We start from the raw sequence: 17,711 nt of genomic DNA on the forward strand, positions 1-17,711 counted from the left end.
GAGTGGTCAAAGTTCATCATCATCACTACGTTGGTTGTTGTCCAGTGGCGAGGGGAATTGAGGTGGGAGGGTTCGACACCAAGGCCTAGATTTACTGTCATAGTCACTTGTCAGTGTCATTGTCAGTGCTCTGCCCAGGCCCCTACAGAAGCACATAGACAGTATATTCTCTCACAGATGGGGTCAGACTGTAACACTGTTTTGGATGATCAAACAACCTATCCACACTTTCAGCCCTCAAGGACCTATCACTTCACTCCCTGCCCAGAATCTATGAGTCTTCCTGTAAGGAGAACGACTCAAAGAGATTATATAAGTGCTCTCAGTGGCCCCACACACACAACCTCACCTTCTACACTATTCTCTGGGGCCCTTCTGACAAACAGCCAGACAGGAGTTCAAGGAGGAAACATGCATACGTGTGTATGTATGTGGGGGGCAGGTCTATAGGAGTCCCAGTCACGCAGAGGCCATCCTTTACTCATCCTATAGCTAATGTATTTCTGTGTGTGTGTGTGTGTGTGTGTGTGTGTGTGTGTGTGTGTGTGTGTTTGTATCAGGGGAGGCTGGTGGGAGGAGCTATAGGAGGACGGGTTCATTGTAATGGCTGGAATGGAATTAATTAAACGTGTCAAACGTGGTTTCCATATGTTTTATGTGTTTGATACCGTCCTATTTATTCCATTCCAGCATTACAATGAGCCCGTCCTCCTATAGCTCCTCCCACCAGCCACTACTGGTGTGCATGTGCACATGTGTGTGTGTAGGCGTGTGTATGTGTGTTTGTGTGTGTGCGTGTGTGTGTAGTACTGTATGTAGCCTGGCTCTTATCAGTGGACTAGCGTGTCTCAGGTCTGGGATGGAGGTGGCCTCGAGCTGAAGGAATTCTGGCTAGATAAAACACTCACTCCACCAGGGTGTGGGCCCTGACGTCTGGCCCACTGCAACTTTTCCAGCCAATCTTTCAGCGGTGGGGGTAAGGACCGGTTACTATTAAAGGGCTTTTTCTCCTCAGCATCTATACGTACTGTAGAACTACGGAGAGAAAGGGGTCACAATGAAGTTATCTCAGGAGTGTACTTCTCAAAATCCCCTACACTTCATCAGTGCCCTTGTTGACCCCAAACATCACACAATCCTGTACACCCCACCCACAGCTTATTGACCCCAAACATCACACAACCCTGTACACCCCACTCACGGCTTATTGACCCCAAACATCACACAACCTTGTACACCCCACCCACGGCTTATTGACCCCAAACATCACACAACCCTGTACACACCACCCACGGCTTATGCACTCACAGGGCTCCTGGCAATACAGGCCTCTTTACTCCATGAGAGAGGATGACTAAAATGACCCATCATTTGTACTCTAACAATCATTATAATGAGGATAATGAGTATGCTGCCGTCTTCTTTCCCTGAAACTTTTTGACCCTAGTGTGTGTTTGTTTGTCAGCTCTCTACGCTAACAGAATCCATAATGAGCTCCCCTAATGCATTTGATTGTACCAGCGCAGAACATCAAGCACTCTTTCTCATCAATCACTACTCCAGTACTCAGCTCTTATTATGTAAAGGTACACAGAGAACTAATGCTGGTAATAAGATGCTAGATGTGTGAGCATCACACACATGCCCTATCTCTTTGTTGCAGCCAGCACCCTTCTCCTCTCAGCCCCCTTGTCCTCTCCCCTCTTCACTACACATTCCTGCCCTACTCGGCCCTCTCACCAAAGGGTCATGGGAAGGCATGTGTACTTGTTGGTTAATTTTAGCCCTCATTTCATCAAGCCCATTGAGACACAACACAGAACAACCACGTCAACCCCTCCACCAAACACCACCACCCTAAAGCAACTCTCTCTGTCTCTTTGATTCTCTAGCAGACTCCATAAACAACTGCAGTGACTTTTGACACACTAAGGCTACATTTACACAGGCAGCCCAATTCTGATATTTGTATCACTAATTACTCTTTTGAGCAATCACATCAGATCTTTTCACGTCAGAGGTTTTTCAGAGCTGATCTGATTGTTAAAACGACCAATTAGTGAAAAGAAGATCAGAATTGGGCTGCCTGTGTAAACACAGCCACACACACACACACACACGTTACCAAAGATACTGGCATACATCAGATCTACAGGAGACGGAAGAGAGACATGTCAGAGACATCCAGCTAAAATGATAGGTGGTACTATATTTAAAGCAACGCAGCAATGCATATGAACACTCTCGACACACAGGCACCCCACAGACATAGACACGGACACGGACACCGACATAAACACACACACACGCATACCAATTCCATTAACACATCTAACTCCAGGCCATCAGACTGTTAAATAGTCACCACTAGCCGGCCTCTGCCCAGTACCCTGCCCTGAACCTTAATCACCGTTACTAGCCGGCTACCACCTGGTACTCTACCCTGCACCTTAGAGATTGCTGCCCTATTGAACCCACTTCATATGTATATACTGTATTCTAGTAAAGGCTTATCCTATATAACTACTGCTGTACACACCTTTTCTAGTCATATACTGTCCATACTGTCTATTCACACCAGTATGTACATAATGGACTCTGACATTGCTCGTTCTGATATTTCTTTCTTTCTTTTATTTTATTTTGGGGATTTGTGTGTATTGTTTTGTATTGTTAGGTATTACTGCACTGCTTAAGATAGAAACATAAGCATTTCACTGCACCTGTGATAACGTCAGCAAAATATGTGTAATCAACCAATCAAACTAAATATACTGTGAACAGTCTTTGTTGATGGTTACTGACGACTCCACTGATCCTTATCAAGAGGTCGTAATCAAGGGGTCATACAATAAGGAACTTTAGGTCAATCAATGTTGGGATGATTCATATTATTCATAAGAAAAAGGGATATATTTACAATAGACCGATGGACAGGTACATACGTATATGGAAAAGCATCTATTCTCATTAGAAACTGAGACAAGTGTTGTTCGGAACACACACCCCAGTTGGTCATTAGTGCCTGTCTCTTCTCTGGCACAGATCCCATGTTGGCACTTGGGCCCTCTCCTGTGTCCCTTCAATAATCTACACCTGCACCTGCTGCCACACTGTCATCATGTGCGTGTGTGTGTCTGTGTGGGTGTGTGCAAGTGTACGTCCAGGCCAGAGGAGGCTGGTGGGAGGAGCTATAGGAGGACAGGCTTGTTGTAAAGCCTGGAATGGAATTAATGGAGTCAAACGTGGTTTCCATATGTTTGATGTGTCTGATACCGGTCCATTTATTCCATTCCAGCCATTACAATGAGCCCGTCCTCCTATAGTTTCTCCCACCAGCCTCCTCAGGTCCAGGTCCTTGCCATATTGTTAATTAGCATTTAGTTTAATGGTTAGGTTGAGGCCCTGCTATATACTGTCATCAAAACATACCCAGACTGTGCCTCTTGTTAAGTTGAAGTGCCCTCGCTGTCACATAATTTTATGTGAATCTTCTCCAATCTTCTCAGCCGTCGCCAGTGTTATCAGTGACTGGCTCAGGGAGCAGCAGGGTGAAGGAGCTTTGAGACATGAGAATGGAGAATTCCTACCAATGGTTTGACAGGATGACATGAGGCATGCATAAGGCATTATACTTGACATGTGTTGATGACACCTTCCAGCCCATGTTATGTTTTCTCACCTTTATCTTGAAACAAGATTATACACTAGACTGCTGTTGTTTCCTGTCTGACATAAGAGCTGTATTTTATTTTACACTTTTTATTGGTGTATCTTTTCTTATCTGCCTCTTGTCACATGACATATAAATGGGCTGTCATTCACTAAGTTGGTTCAGTGGGTGTTTATGAGGAGAGGGAATGCCAATTCCCAGAATTGTGATCTTGTTTGTCTTTTTCTTTTTTATTAAAGGCCCAGTGTAGTCAAAAACGTGATTTTCCTGTGTTGTATATATATTTCCACACTATGAGTTTGGAATAATACTGTGAAATTGTGAAAATGTTGATAATGCCCTTTTAGTATAAGAGATGTTTGAAAAGACAGTCCTAGCAAAATTCTGTCTTGAGAAATTGCTCTTTGCTAAGAAGCTACTTTTGTTTCTTTTTGATCATTTTCATTTAAAACAATCACAGTATGGTACTTAATTGTTACCCAGGAATGATTTAATATTGAGATAAAAACGTCTGCATTGGACCTTTAACTGTGTGGTCACTTATAGCATGAATTCACCAAGAAATAAGGAAAATGAAACATTTACAGATCACACACAAACACACTGGACTGACACCCTTCAACCAGTCAAGTATTAATATTAAAGAAGTGAAGAGGAGCGCTACAGAGGCCAAAGAGAGAGAGAGGGACTATTTTTAGAGTGGAGACTTGTGATGTGCAGTGAAGCGGTTGATGAGGGTGTCTCTGCTCACTGTCAAAAAGTGGCAGGCGCCTCTGGTTTGATGATGACTCCCCCTTCCCCGCGCAGTGCTTGGTAAAACCTGTCAAATGGGGAGGGCGCTAGGGGTGTGTGCATCCGAGATTCGACAAATAGTAGCTTCTTCTACTGTCCGGATGAAACGTAGTGGTTAAGACTTCGATTTACCCCTTTTCTTTCACTTCTCTATGATCTTGTTGATGGGGAGGGCGGTGTTGGTTTTTTTCCTTTTCATTAATGACGATAACAACTGGCAGAGCTAGACTAATTATAGAGCCTGTTTATTATTTTGTAGGCAAAGTGAAACGTTTTATGACTAATGAAATACAGTTTTTACACTTGCCTGTGTACGGCGCGCAAAAACCGGCTTCCAGTCTCTCTCCTGTGGAGCGAGCGCCTTTTTTTTTTTTATCGCCCTGGCAACTGGTACTCGCGGCTGCTGCCTTGTGACATTTTCTTGTCGCTTTGCTCATCAGCCATCGCATATTGAATTCGCCTTTTTGCACCTGCCTGTACGCGGGGCCATTTTTGCATAGGGTATTTCACTACGTCTTTCGTTTGATTTATTTAAAACTCTGGAGATTCATGCGTCTGAGAAGTCTCATCTTTCTGAGTCAAAATGCCTGTGAGACGCGGTCATGTAGCCTTCCAGAACACTTATCTGGATACCATTATCCGGAAATTCGATGGACAAAGTAAGTGGACACACTTTGCATTATGACTGAAAAAGTAATAACATAATGTGACTATGAGCAAGCTGTCATAACTGTATCATCCCAAAAACAAACAATTAGACTGGTTGGAAATTAAAATGTGTGCCTTTTCCATGTAGCCATTCAATCATGCAAAGTGTAATAAAATGTAAAGACAAATGCATTTGTCTAATGGTCCCTTGCATTGCACAGGTGTTACTGCATTACCCTGTAAATGTTGGGTTACTAGTCCAAGCCGCTCTCCTCCTATCTCTACATTTGATTTACAGTTCAAACTTAGGTTATGTCCATATGCATGTACTGAATATACCAAATTGTCATGTTTAATACTATACGTGTGCGTGTGTGTGTTTAGTATGTCTTTGCACCTGCCTATGTGTTCCGCATGTTGCATGAATTCACATGTTGCATTAGATTATATTGCATGAGTTGACATGTTCTCTGTCCCTACACTGGTCAGACCACTGGATCCTGATAGAAAGAGTACATTCTGTCTTTGCTTTACAGAGTTTGCATGTGACCACTGACCACTACAACACACTCTGTTAGTGCATATAGCTGAGTGATATCCTTCTTGAACAGGGCCTTATGCAGCACATCACAGCACACTTTACCCCCACAGTGCCTCTCTGTTTTCATGCTTTTGTCTTGAATTAAATGGTATCGTAGTTGACTATTGCTCACACAGAAACCGCACCAGAATGACTTTGCAACTCACTCAAACAAAACATAACTGATCCATTCAGCAAAGAAGAAATCCAGTTGTTTAAAAAAAGAGTAATGGCTCTGATTAGCACTGAATTGCAATTACAGTAGAGGCCTATAACCTAGCTCAGAAGTGGCCTATCTCTATGCTACTGTAAGTCCGACTGTGCCTGTCACTGTCAGTGTTCTCTAGTCACAGTGTGAAGACATTCTGTTGACCACAGGGGTACTGCTCAAAATAACCCTCTCCACCCGCTGCTCCACATTAAAGGGAGAAGATGCAATGTTCCACTTTTCACCTCCATTTCATGTTGAAGGATTTCAGCTTGTTTAATTTGCTGGGCTGGCAGGTGACAGTTCGGAATTAATTGTGTTACTCTGGGATTTTCAAAGCTCTCTGTAGAGGGGTCCTCAGAGACCGATAAGTCCCATCAAACTGATGTCTTCCTTATCTGTGTGTGCGTGCGTAAGCATAGAGCCACACGCGAGTGTGCCTGCCTGGTGATGCGTGTGCCAAACCACTGCTGCTTAGCAACAATCTGAGTCTGGGTGTCTGTGTTCTGAGGCATTGATAATGACTTTGGATAAGATGTGCTTTCCACCAAACGACCTCGCCTATTTACTCTACACAGAGGAACAAGGAGTGGGAAGGGGTTCTGCTTTTTCTGGGCGAAGCACTAAATCGCTCTCCTCTCATTTGTTTCAATGGGGAAGAATGAGAGTTGTGTAACTCAGTTTCACCCGGGGATAATAAGAGGAGTGGAGACCGAGTCAGAAGCACAGACTTTTGAGCAGCATTTCAACATAAACTGTACTGATTGAATATCATGCTGTACAACAATATCAGTGTAGCTGATGTGACTTCGAAGGCAATTGTCATTAGCGCTGGAGACAATAGCCACACTCATGAACCTAGGTAAGGACGGCTGAAACCTATTGTAGTATATTTTGATCTTGATTGCAGACCAGGGGAGTGGACTGAGGTAGACAGAGATGGAGCCTCAGAGGAATACATGGAGGACTGTCATTGCTGAGTCCAGCTGCTCCGTATTAGTCCCTCTGGGGCCATCTTGAATCATTGCACTGATATGATTTGCGCTACAGAGAGACCGGCTTGGTTACTCCAATTTCAACTTGATGTTGAGGTGAATGTGGTTAGTTGAGTGGGATACTGAAGTTAACACAGTCCAGACTTGAATCGGATCTGATTGAGAGAGACCTCTCCTTGAAATGATCATTACCTGAATATGATAATTGAATGTTTCTGAAGTTGGATAAACTTTGAATGTCCGACTTTGCATATTGCATTTGCTGAAATAAGCCTTCAATTATAATTTTTATGAAATTTCCCACATTCCCACCATATTTGTCCATTTTCATATCTGCTCTGACCTCTACCTCTCCACTTGGTTTCCTCCCAGATCGTAAGTTCCTGATAGCCAACGCCCAGATGAAGAACTGTGGCATTATCTACAGTAACGAGGGCTTCTGCCAGATGTTTGGCTTCTCGCGGGCAGAGATCATGCAGCAGCCCTGCACCTGCCAGTTCCTGGTGGGGCCTGGCACCATGAAGACTGCCCTGACACAGCTGGCACAGGCCCTGCTAGGGTCAGAGGAGCGCAAGGTGGAGATCCTGTACTACAACAAAGAAGGTAAGGAGAAGGTGGAGGGGTAGACCGAGATTCAGAGAGAAAGAGATGGAAAGAGCAAGGGAGTCAAAGTGACAACATTACTCCCCTTCGTTATAGTGGGGAGTGCTGTAAAGGTCACATACAGAATATTTTGGTCCCTCCAAGTGTCATGGCTGTCTCCCTCTCACTTTTATATGTAATGCTACTGAATGATGCAGTGTTACAGTATGTGGAGTCAGTTGCTGCAGACTCGGTGAACTCTCATCTACTAATTTACTTGTCTCACCTGCAATATGTTTATTCATCCCCACTCCCCATTATCCTCCTGTGCATAGCTGCAGGAAGTAGTTTGGGGGTGGGGTGCTGCAGGGGGATGAGGGGATGCAGATTATTCATTTTTTGCTGCGCTACAGACGGCTACATAGGTCCGCTAATACAGGACAAGTAAAGGCACAGTGCACTACTTTTGTGATTTAAAAAATAAAAAATACATTTTAAAAACTTTTCCCGCAGCTATGCTCCTGTGTTTTGTCTCTAGTACACAGGACCAGGGGTTGGAACCAAAATTATTTTCCAATCGTTTCGTTCTGAACAGAACCATATATTATTTTTTGCGTTCCACTGTTCCGACCAGCAAAATAAAGTTTGCAACCGGTTCAAACCCCAAAAAAGTACAGTTTATATCGTTCCTTTCTGTTCCTTTTTATTTATTTTACATTTAGCTTGACAGTAAATTACTTCACCAGTTATGCAGTATGGATAGAGCAGCTTGCTATGGAGCGGGCAAGCTATAGCTCAGTGAGTTTATTTATATGCGTTATGGAAAGACAAGTGTAGGGCGTGAGATGCAACTGAAATTTTGCAAGTGGGGAGACAGCGAGAGAGGGTGGAGGAGAAGGAGGCTTGGTTTGAAGCACTGGGAATCTTGCGATGACATGCATTATCTGAATTAGGCCCACAGAATTATACCTACGGAGGAGCGGCTTCTATGGAGAAATGTTGAATGTCTTTGAACTTCAGTGTTGGCTTAACGTTGGACCAGAGTAGCTGGCTAGCTAACAAGCTTGTGCACCTGAATTAAAAACACATCTTACCTTTTTATAGTTAATAAATCCAATGTGAAATGTGATAACTATAGTATCCCTAACTAGCATTGAAAGTTAATTTACATTTTAGTCATTTAGCAGACGCTCTTATCCAGAGCGACTTACAGTTAGTGAGTGCATAAATTTTTCATAACAATCTCTCTCCCTATCTTCTGAATCATGTTTGTAACGTCAGTCTCCCGAGTGGCGCAGTGGTCTAGTGGCGCTGTGCCACTAGAGATCCTGGTTCGAATCCAGGCTCTGCTATAGCCGGCCGCAACCGGGAGACCAATGGGGCGGCGCACAATTGGCCCAGCGTCGTCCAGGGTAGGGGAGGGAATGGCAGGCAGGGAGGTAGCTCAGTTGATAGAGCATGGCGTTTGCAACGCCAGGGTTGTGGGTTCGTTTCCCACGGGGGGCCAGTATGAAAATAATAATGTATGCACTAACTGTAAGTCGCTCTGGATAAGAGCGTCAGCTAAATGACGTAAATGTCAGTAGGCTACAGCTATGCTTCGAGATGGAAGGGCAGGTAGCCTACAAGCACACACATTGGCAAAGATTTTCAGCTGGCAGGCAGACACTGGAAGAAGTTAATGATTGACAGAGGGAGAGCTTTGCATAGGCACTTTGTTGCATTTTTTGTGGGAATTTTAAATAACAGTTCTGTTCCAGAACAATATAGATCACTTTCGTTCCCGGTTCTGATTCTGTTCCTTAAAAATGTAATAATTTTTCAGTTTGGTTCCAACCCCTGCAAAGGACAGAGGGACAAGCAAACAGACCTGGCTAGTGAGGCTGTAGACACAATACCTTGGTCATTTGGGCATGAGAAGTGCCGTGTCGGAGAGCTTGTTGTCATGGAAATATTGTCAGCGTGCCAGCTCAAATACACTGAACATCTATTTATTTTGTATCCCACTAATGCATACAGTCATGAACGCAGGTGCGCACACAAGCACGTATCAATTGTAAATGGGTACAATTCATCATACCCATTAAAAATGCATTATGTTGCTGTACTTATAGTTAATTAATTGATCCTAAAACTGAATTAATGTGTTTGTTGGTTAATGTGTGTGTGTGAGTGTAAAACAGGGACATTTCGCCAGTCGCCACAAGGAAAATGGCTGTTTTAGGCTTAGGGGTTAGGTTTAGGGGTTAGTGTTACAATTAGGGTTAGGGGTTAAGAGTTGGAGTTAGGGTTTGGTTAAGGGTTAGGTTTAGGGGTTAGGAGTTAGGGAAAATATGATTTTGAATGGGAATCAAATAGGCTTGGGCGGTATACCGCATATACCGTATACCAGGGTATTTGGAAATAGCCACAGGATGGTTTTTCAATACCGTCAATACCGTTGAAACTATTTATTTGAAGTGTTTCAATAAATTGTCATATTTGTGGCTACTTTTTAAGTAAATACCTGCAGTCAACTTGTGCAATACGTTAGGAGATGAAGCAGATCGTGTTCTTCTTTTCACCTGTCACATTATTTTACATTATGAAGCTTACCGTAGTTCCCCAGAACAGTTGAGCCAGTCACGTGTTTGTTTGTGTTATAGGACAACGGGAGAAAGCAGGAACAGGTGAGTCCAGCTGTGTATTGACAGGGGTTGCATTTTATATTGAAAGTCAACAGTGCCAAAGGTACTTCAAACAAAGTACTGAATAAAGGGTCTGAATACTTACGTAAATTTGATATTTCCGTTTTTTGCTTTGTCATTCTGGGGTATTGTGTGTAGATTGACGAGGGGATAAAAAAAAAAAATCCATTTTAGAATAAGGCTGTAACGTAACAAAATGTGGAAAAAGTGAAGGGGTCTGAATATTTTCCGAATGCACTGTATCTAAGTAAGTGCTGAATTAATAAGGTGACGGGGCATCATATTGTGTTAGCTTTCTGCCATGTTTGAGAAGTCAAAGCCCTTTGGATGAGTTATCTGTACAGCTGCCACTGCTATCTTTTGATTTCCTTGCGTTTTTTCTCCTCTCTGTTCTCGGCCCGTCTCCTCCCCAATCTTCTCCGAGAAGAGCAGGCAGGTCCGTTGCCCTAGCGACTCCAGACTCCACACAGACACAGTTTGTACACATGCTGCTCCAGAGCCAGTACTTGTCCTTCAGACAAGCATGCGTCAAAACTTTGTTCATATGCACAATGTCTCTCGTTCACATTCGCTTGTAAATATCCAAACTCACCAAAAATGACATTCGGTAGCTTCTACCTATATATGTATAACTCTATGAGCTGGATTGCCTGTCTTTGCAATTTGTTTATTTTCGTTTGCGCTCGTTAGCATATTTGGCTAGCAGTCTCCATGGAAATTCACTATTACTTCTGTTAATTTTGTTAGCATTCGGGTAATAGACGCCCAATGCTGTGGTTTGTAGAATATTTGGTGCCCCCTTGTGTACTAAACCGGTATTACCGTACATCCCGGGATGAGAGAAGGATGGTATGAAGATATGAAAATCTGGACACCGCCCAACCCTATGAATCAATTGTTTGGTCCCCACAAGGATAGTAAAACAAACGTGTGTGTGTGTGTGACCCTACCCGTCTCTATTTTTAGACCACATTTATAGCAGAGTGAAGTCAGACCTGTGGGAGGACTGGTTGATTAGTGCTGAGCAATTAACCGACATTTCAGTTATTTTTCGGTTTTTAAACAACTAATTGACCGATGTCAGTTCAATAATCAGAATTCCATTTAGTTCATATTTTTTTCTGTGAGCTCAATGCGCACATAGCACAGTTTAATCAGATCCAGCCGGAACTGTGCGATGTAGGAGGGAGTTGTAGTTTCGAACAAGCCAATATTCTACATAATTTAGTGCATAAAACATGGTAATTAACTACAATGACCATAATCCATTGCGCATCTACTTGTCCGGTCTGTGTTTATTTTACGCCTTCTACAGAGGAGACAGAAGAATGTACGATCGTGAAGGTGATATAGATACAGCTGTTGCTTCGCAAGTTATCGCTACCTGAAAATACATGAACTAAGTGATTGATAGTTGGTATTCAGCAGTCATAAAGGTATGCCTTATTTACATTAACATTTACATTTAAGTCATTTAGCATACGCTCTTATCCAGAGCGACTTACAAATTGGTGCATCCAACTTAGGATAGCCAGTGGGACAACCACATCTTCATCACAGTAAGTACACTTCTTCAAACAAGCAACTGTGAGCAAAGTCAGTGCAATCAGGGACAACTACATCTCGATCACAATAAGTACATTTCTTTAAACAAGTGAGTGCTAGCAGGTGAAAAAAGTAAGGTGTTAGTTTAGACAAAAGACCGTGGTAGTAAAGGGGTGGGGTAGAATGATTACTATTATACTATTCCAGGTAGGGTTTCAAGTGTCTCCGGAAGGTGGTCAGTGACTCCGCTGTCCTGGCATCGTGGGGGAGCTTGTTCCACCATTGGGGTGCCAGAGCAGCGAATAGCTTTGACTGGGCTGAGCGGGAACTGTGCTTCCGTAGAGGTAGGGGGGCTAGCAGGCCAGAGGTGGATGAACGTAGTGCCCTCGTTTGGGTGTAGGGTCTGATCAGAGCCTGAAGGTAAGGAGGTGCCGTTCCCCTCACAGCTCCGTAAGCAAGCATCATGGTTTTGTAGTAGATGCAAGCTTCAACTGGAAGCCAGTGGAGTGTGCGGAGGAGCGGGGTGACGTGAGAGTACTTGGGAAGGTTGAACACCAGACAGGCTGCAGCGTTCTGGATAAGTTGCAGGTGTTTAATGGCACAGGCAGGGAGCCCAGCCAACAGCGAGTTGCAGTAATCCAGACGGGAGATGACAAGTGCCTGGATTAGGACCTGTGCCGCTTTCTGTGTAAGGTAGGGTCGTACTCTGCGAATGTTGTAGAGCATGAACCTGCTGGATCGGGTCACCGCTTTGATGTTAGCAGAGAACGACAGGGTGTTGTCCAGGATCACGCCAAGGTTCTTTGCACTCTGGGAGGAGGACACAATGGAGTTGTCAACCGTGATGGCGAGATCTTGGAGCGGGCAGTCCTTCCCTGGGAGGAAGAGCAGCTCCGTCTTGCCGAGGTTCAGCTTGAGGTGGTGATCCGACATCCACACTGATATGTATGCCAGACATGCAGAGATGCGATTCGCCACCTGGTTATCAGAAGGGGGAAAGGAGAAAATTAATTGTGTGTCGTCTGCGTAGCAATGATAGGAGAGACCATGTGAGGATATGATAGAGCCAAGTGACTTGTTGTATAGAGAGAATAGGAGAGGGCCTAGAACTGAGCCCTGGGGGACATCAGTGGTGAGAGCACGTGGTGCGGAGACAGATTCTCGCCACGCCACCTGGTAGGAGCGACCTGTCAGGTAGGACGCAATCCAAGAGTGAGCAGCGCCGGAGATGCCCAGCTCGGAGAGGGTGGAGAGGAGGATCTGATGGTTCACAGTATCAAAGGCAGCAGATAGGCCTAGAAGGATAAGAGCAGAGGAGAGAGAGTTAGCTTTGGCAGTGCGGAGAGCCTCCGTGACACAGAGAAGAGCAGTCTCAGTTGAATGACCAGTCTTGAAACCTGACTGGTTAGGATCAAGAATGTAATTCTGAGAGAGATAGCAGGGGAGTTGGCTAGAGACGGCACGCTCAAGAGTTTTGGAGAGAAAAGAAAGAAGGGATACTGGTCTGTAGTTGTTGACATCGGAGGGATCGAGTGTAGGTTTTTTGAGGAGGGGTGCAACTTTCGCCCTCTTGAAGACGGAAGGGACATATCCAGCGGTCAAGGAAGAGTTGATGAGCGAGGTGAGGTAAAGGAGAAGGTCTCCGGAAATGGTCTGGAGAAGAGAGGAGGGGATAGGGTCAAGCGGGCAGGTTGTTGGGCGGCCGGCCGTCACAAGTCGCAAGATTTCATCTGGAGAGAGAGGGGAGAAAGAAGTCAAAGTATAGGGTAGGGCAGTGTGAGCAGGACCAGCGGTGTCATTTGACTTAATAAATGAGGATCGGATGTCGTCAACCTTCTTTTCAAAATGGTTGACGAAGTCATCCACAGAGAGGGAGGAGGGAGGGGGAGGAGGAGGAGGATTAAGCAGGGAGAAGAAGGTGGCAAATAGCTTCCTAGGGTTAGAGGCAGAGGCTTGAAATTTAGAGTGGTATAAAGTGGCTTTAGAGAGGAGGGAGTGAAAAGATGATAGGTCCGCAGGGAGTCTAGTTTTCCTCCATTTCCTGCCCAGAGCCTTGTTCTGTGAGCTCGCAATGAGCCGTCAAGCCACGGAGCAGGAGGGGAGGACCGAGCCGGCCGGGAGGATAGGGGACATAGAGAGTCAAAAGATGCAGAAAGGGAGGAGAGGAGGGTCGAGGAGGCAGAATCAGGAGACCGGAGGGAGAAGGATTTAGCAGAGGGAAGAGATGATAGGATGGAAGAGGAGAGGGAAGCGGGAGAGAGAGAGCGAAGGTTGCGACGGCGCATTACCATCTGAGTAGGGGCAGAGTGAGTAGTGTTGGAGGAGAGCGAGAGAGAAAAGGATGCAAAGTAGTGGTCGGAGACTTGGAGGGGAGTTGCAGTGAGATTAGTAGAAGAACAGCATCTAGTAAAGATGAGGTCAAGCGTATTGCCTGCCTTGTGAGTAGGGGGGGACGGTGAGGGGGTGAGGTCAAAAGAGGAAAGGAGTGGAAAGAAGGAGGCAGAGAGAAATGAGTCGAAGGCAGACGTCGGCAGGTTAAAGTCACCCAGAACTGTGAGGGGTGAGCCATCCTCAGGAAAGGAACTTATCAAGGCGTCAAGCTCATTGATGAACTCTCCAAGGGAACCTGGAGGGCGATAAATGACAAGGATGTTAAGCTTGAATGGGCTAGTGACTGTGACAGCATGGAATTCAAATGAGGAGATAGACAGATGGGTCAGGGGAAAATGAGAGAATGTCCACTTGGGAGAGATGAGATTCTTGTGCCACGCCGCGCTGACCAGATGCTCTCGGGGTATGCGAGAACACATGATCAGACGAGGAAAGAGCAGTAGGAGTAGCAGTGTTTTCTGTGGTAATCCATGTTTCCGTCAGCGCCAAGAAGTCGAGAGACTGGAGGGTAGCATAGGCTGAGATGAACTCTGCCTTGTTGGCCGCAGAACGGCAGTTCCAGAGGCTGCCGGAGACCTGGAACTCCACGTGGGTCGTGTGCGCAGGGACCACCAGATTAGAGTGGTAGCAGCCACGCGGTGTGAAGCGTTTGTATGGCCTGTGCAGAGAGGAGAGAACAGGGATAGACAGACACATAGTTGACAGGCTACAGAAAAGGCTACAATAATGCAAAAGAGATCGGAATGAAATTAACTAAACATCTGGGGACGCGAGAGAGCGAGGCCTCCCTCGACTAACTCCCGCAGAACAACTTGGCAGAACTGTATTTTACTTGGAAGAATAGTGATTTTGTCAGACAGCATAGGCAGCAGCTCTATAGAGATTAGATGATGACTTGGAATGAAATAATAAAGTCATCAAATAAAACAAACGTAATATAGACACCAACTGAAATATTTTATAAAGTAAAGTAATGTGAATAAATTACTGTTAATAAGTGATAAGCAGTAATGGGCAGTCACTACTGTCACGATCGTTTACTGAAGCGGACCAAGGCGCAGCATGATAGGCATACATACTTTATTGTGTACTTAACACCAACAAAACAACAAACCAAACGATACGTGAAGTCCTAGGTTAATACAAAGCAAACCTTACGGAACAAGATCCCACAATTAACTGTGCCAAACAGGCTGCCTAAGTATGGTTCCCAATCAGAGACAACGAGAATCAGCTGCCTCTGATTGGGAACCACCCTGGCCAACATAGATCCACACGATCTAGAACATAAACATAGAAAACTAAACATAGAAACTAACACCCTGGCTCAACATTAAAGAGTCCCCAGAGCCAGGGCGTGACAACTACCATCATGGGACTTTTATTAATTGTTTTATTCTGTGTTGTTACAGCATTCAACCCACATAATGCATAGTGCATTTAATGTTTTTTTTAAACATATCGAAACCAAAATCGAAAACCGTGATTCTTTTTTAATAATCGATCCGAAAACAAACTGACCTCAAAAAGCACTAATCGCTCAGTACTACGGTTGATATACCACTCTATTCCCCTCTCTTCTGTAGTTCTCTCGTTCTCTTCCTTCCTCTCTCTCTTTCTCTATCTCTCCCTCTCGCTTGCCTTCTCCCCTCTTCCTACAGTCTGTCTACATTTCAATTGGTCTTATTCTCTATCTCCCTCTATATCTCCTTTGCTGCCTCCCCCCTCTATATGTGTCTCCTCTGCTAGGACATGTTGACAGCCCCCACCCTGGCTTCACTTAAACAGAAAGGAGGGTCCCATAAATGCCCTGGGAAAACATTCAGTCATGGAAAGTAACTACAAGACTTTACTGCTGTTTGAAAGGCCTCTCCACAACTGAAATGAGATGGCAGTAACAGCCCACCAACAATGGAACCTGAGACTCTGAGCCTAAATGTGTTGAGTGTTAAAGTGAGCACAGTCAGATAAGATTAAACAATATTTACAGTTACTTGAGCTGTCCTGAAGTCTACTTAGTTACCTTTGAGCTCAGATGAGGATGGCCATTAGCAGCTTTATAATGTTCTCTCTCTCCCCCCTGCAGGGACCTGCAGGCCCTGTCTGATTGATGTGGTCCCTGTGAAGAACGCAGAGGGACAGGTCATCATGTTCATCCTCAACTTCCAGGAAATCATTGACCCCTCCCTCAAGAAACCAGGGCTGAGACAGAGGATGGCCCAGGGCTGGGTAGGGGCAGGTCAGTGTGGAAAGTGTGTGTGCGATGATAATGTGTGTCTGTCTGTCTGTCTGTCTGTCTGTCTGTGTGTATTAACCTGTTTATTCCATTACTCTACGTTGAATGTAGCTGTGTTATAACATACAGAATGTGACTACATCCTGGAAGGTGTGCTTGTGTTTTTATGTAAAGTGTATGTATAAGCACTCTCTGGTTTCTCAGGGCAGAGTCGCAGGCTGAAGTTGAGACTGCCATCAGTGCGTGCAATGCGTCGGCCTTCCCTCGCCAAAGACCAGTTTGAGGGGGTGGTGGTGGACTACCTACAGGTAAGGTGGCCAGAGACTCCCATACACATATAGGCCTATACACACAGTACTCGTCTAAATATGACCTTACCTAAAATATATCTTGATTATCTCAGTTCCTGTATCTCATATTTTGTAATGAAGAAAGCTTCAGTCATCACATACATTTAGCAGTAAGTAGAAATCTAGTACAGTATTTAACCTATGAGTGTCCTCTCCCTCCTTCCCTAATTCAGCCCAACAGTGAAGAGGTCCCTCTGAAGGAGTTCCGTATCCCGTCCAAGGAGAGCTGCATGCAGTCTGAGACAGAGGCGCTGATAGAGCAGGACTACGAGTCCCCCCTGCCTGCAAGCTACTGCTCCCCCAAACGTCTGTCCCTATTGTCGGAGCGGCTGGACCCCAGCGTTCCCTTCCTCCCCAGCGGCCCATTCTCCAGTGCAGCCTTCCCCAGGACGGTCCTGCCCCGGAGCCGCTCAAGAGAGACTGTCGGCAGCCTCCGCAGAGCTTCCTCCCTGGATGACCTCGACAGCATGAGGGCCGAGTCGGGCCGAACAGGAGACCCACGCTCCAACAGCAGTGAGTGCGTGTGTGTATATGTGTGTGTGTACCCAGTCAAACGTGTAGTCTGTTTCCATTGTTGTACCCCCTCTGACAGGAAGAAATGTGGCTGTCTCCTCTTACAGTTCCATCTGAATCAAAACAAACCAAGCCAAAGCTACCTGGGCCTGTTGGAGGTATTCTGCTCTGTAGAAAGGAGAATCCTCACCCCCATTCCCCAAGCACTGAGCATGTGAAGCAGGGTCACTAATCAATGCCTCTACCCTATAGTGTGTGTGTGTGTGTGTGTGTGTGTGTGTGTGTGTACATGTTGTACTATACTTGTGAGTACCAGAAGTCCTCACAAGAATAGTAAACCAACAAAAATTCAGAGAAGTCAGGACATTTTGCCGGTCCTCACTTGTAAAAAGGCTATTTTAGTCTAAGGGGTTAGGTTTAAAATTATGGTCAAAGATAGGAAAAATAGTATTTTTAATGGGAATCAATTGTTGGTCCCAAAAAGTCCTCACAAGTATAGTAAGACATAGCT

General features: G+C 45.0%; 1 protein-coding gene across 2 annotated transcripts in view; it reads left to right on the forward strand.

Annotated features, from left to right (window-relative positions):
• Window positions 1–4,574: 4,574 nt before the first annotated feature.
• LOC123491197 (potassium voltage-gated channel subfamily H member 6-like) overlaps window positions 4,575–17,711 on the forward strand; it is a 44,758-nt gene continuing 31,621 nt past the window's right edge. The window contains exons 1-6 of one of the 2 annotated variants that reach the window (XM_045221103.1): window positions 4,575–5,124; window positions 7,269–7,499; window positions 16,188–16,340; window positions 16,542–16,645; window positions 16,861–17,200; window positions 17,308–17,358. In XM_045221103.1, coding sequence (XP_045077038.1) covers window positions 5,049–5,124; window positions 7,269–7,499; window positions 16,188–16,340; window positions 16,542–16,645; window positions 16,861–17,200; window positions 17,308–17,358 — 955 coding nt within the window. In that variant the 5' untranslated portion in view covers window positions 4,575–5,048. The remainder of the gene's footprint in view (window positions 5,125–7,268; window positions 7,500–16,187; window positions 16,341–16,541; window positions 16,646–16,860; window positions 17,201–17,307; window positions 17,359–17,711) is intronic. The other variant, XM_045221104.1, reaches the window with a different exon arrangement.

Source organism: Coregonus clupeaformis, chromosome 7 (genome assembly GCF_020615455.1).
Source record: "Coregonus clupeaformis isolate EN_2021a chromosome 7, ASM2061545v1, whole genome shotgun sequence".
Classification (NCBI taxonomy): Eukaryota; Metazoa; Chordata; class Actinopteri; order Salmoniformes; family Salmonidae; genus Coregonus; species Coregonus clupeaformis.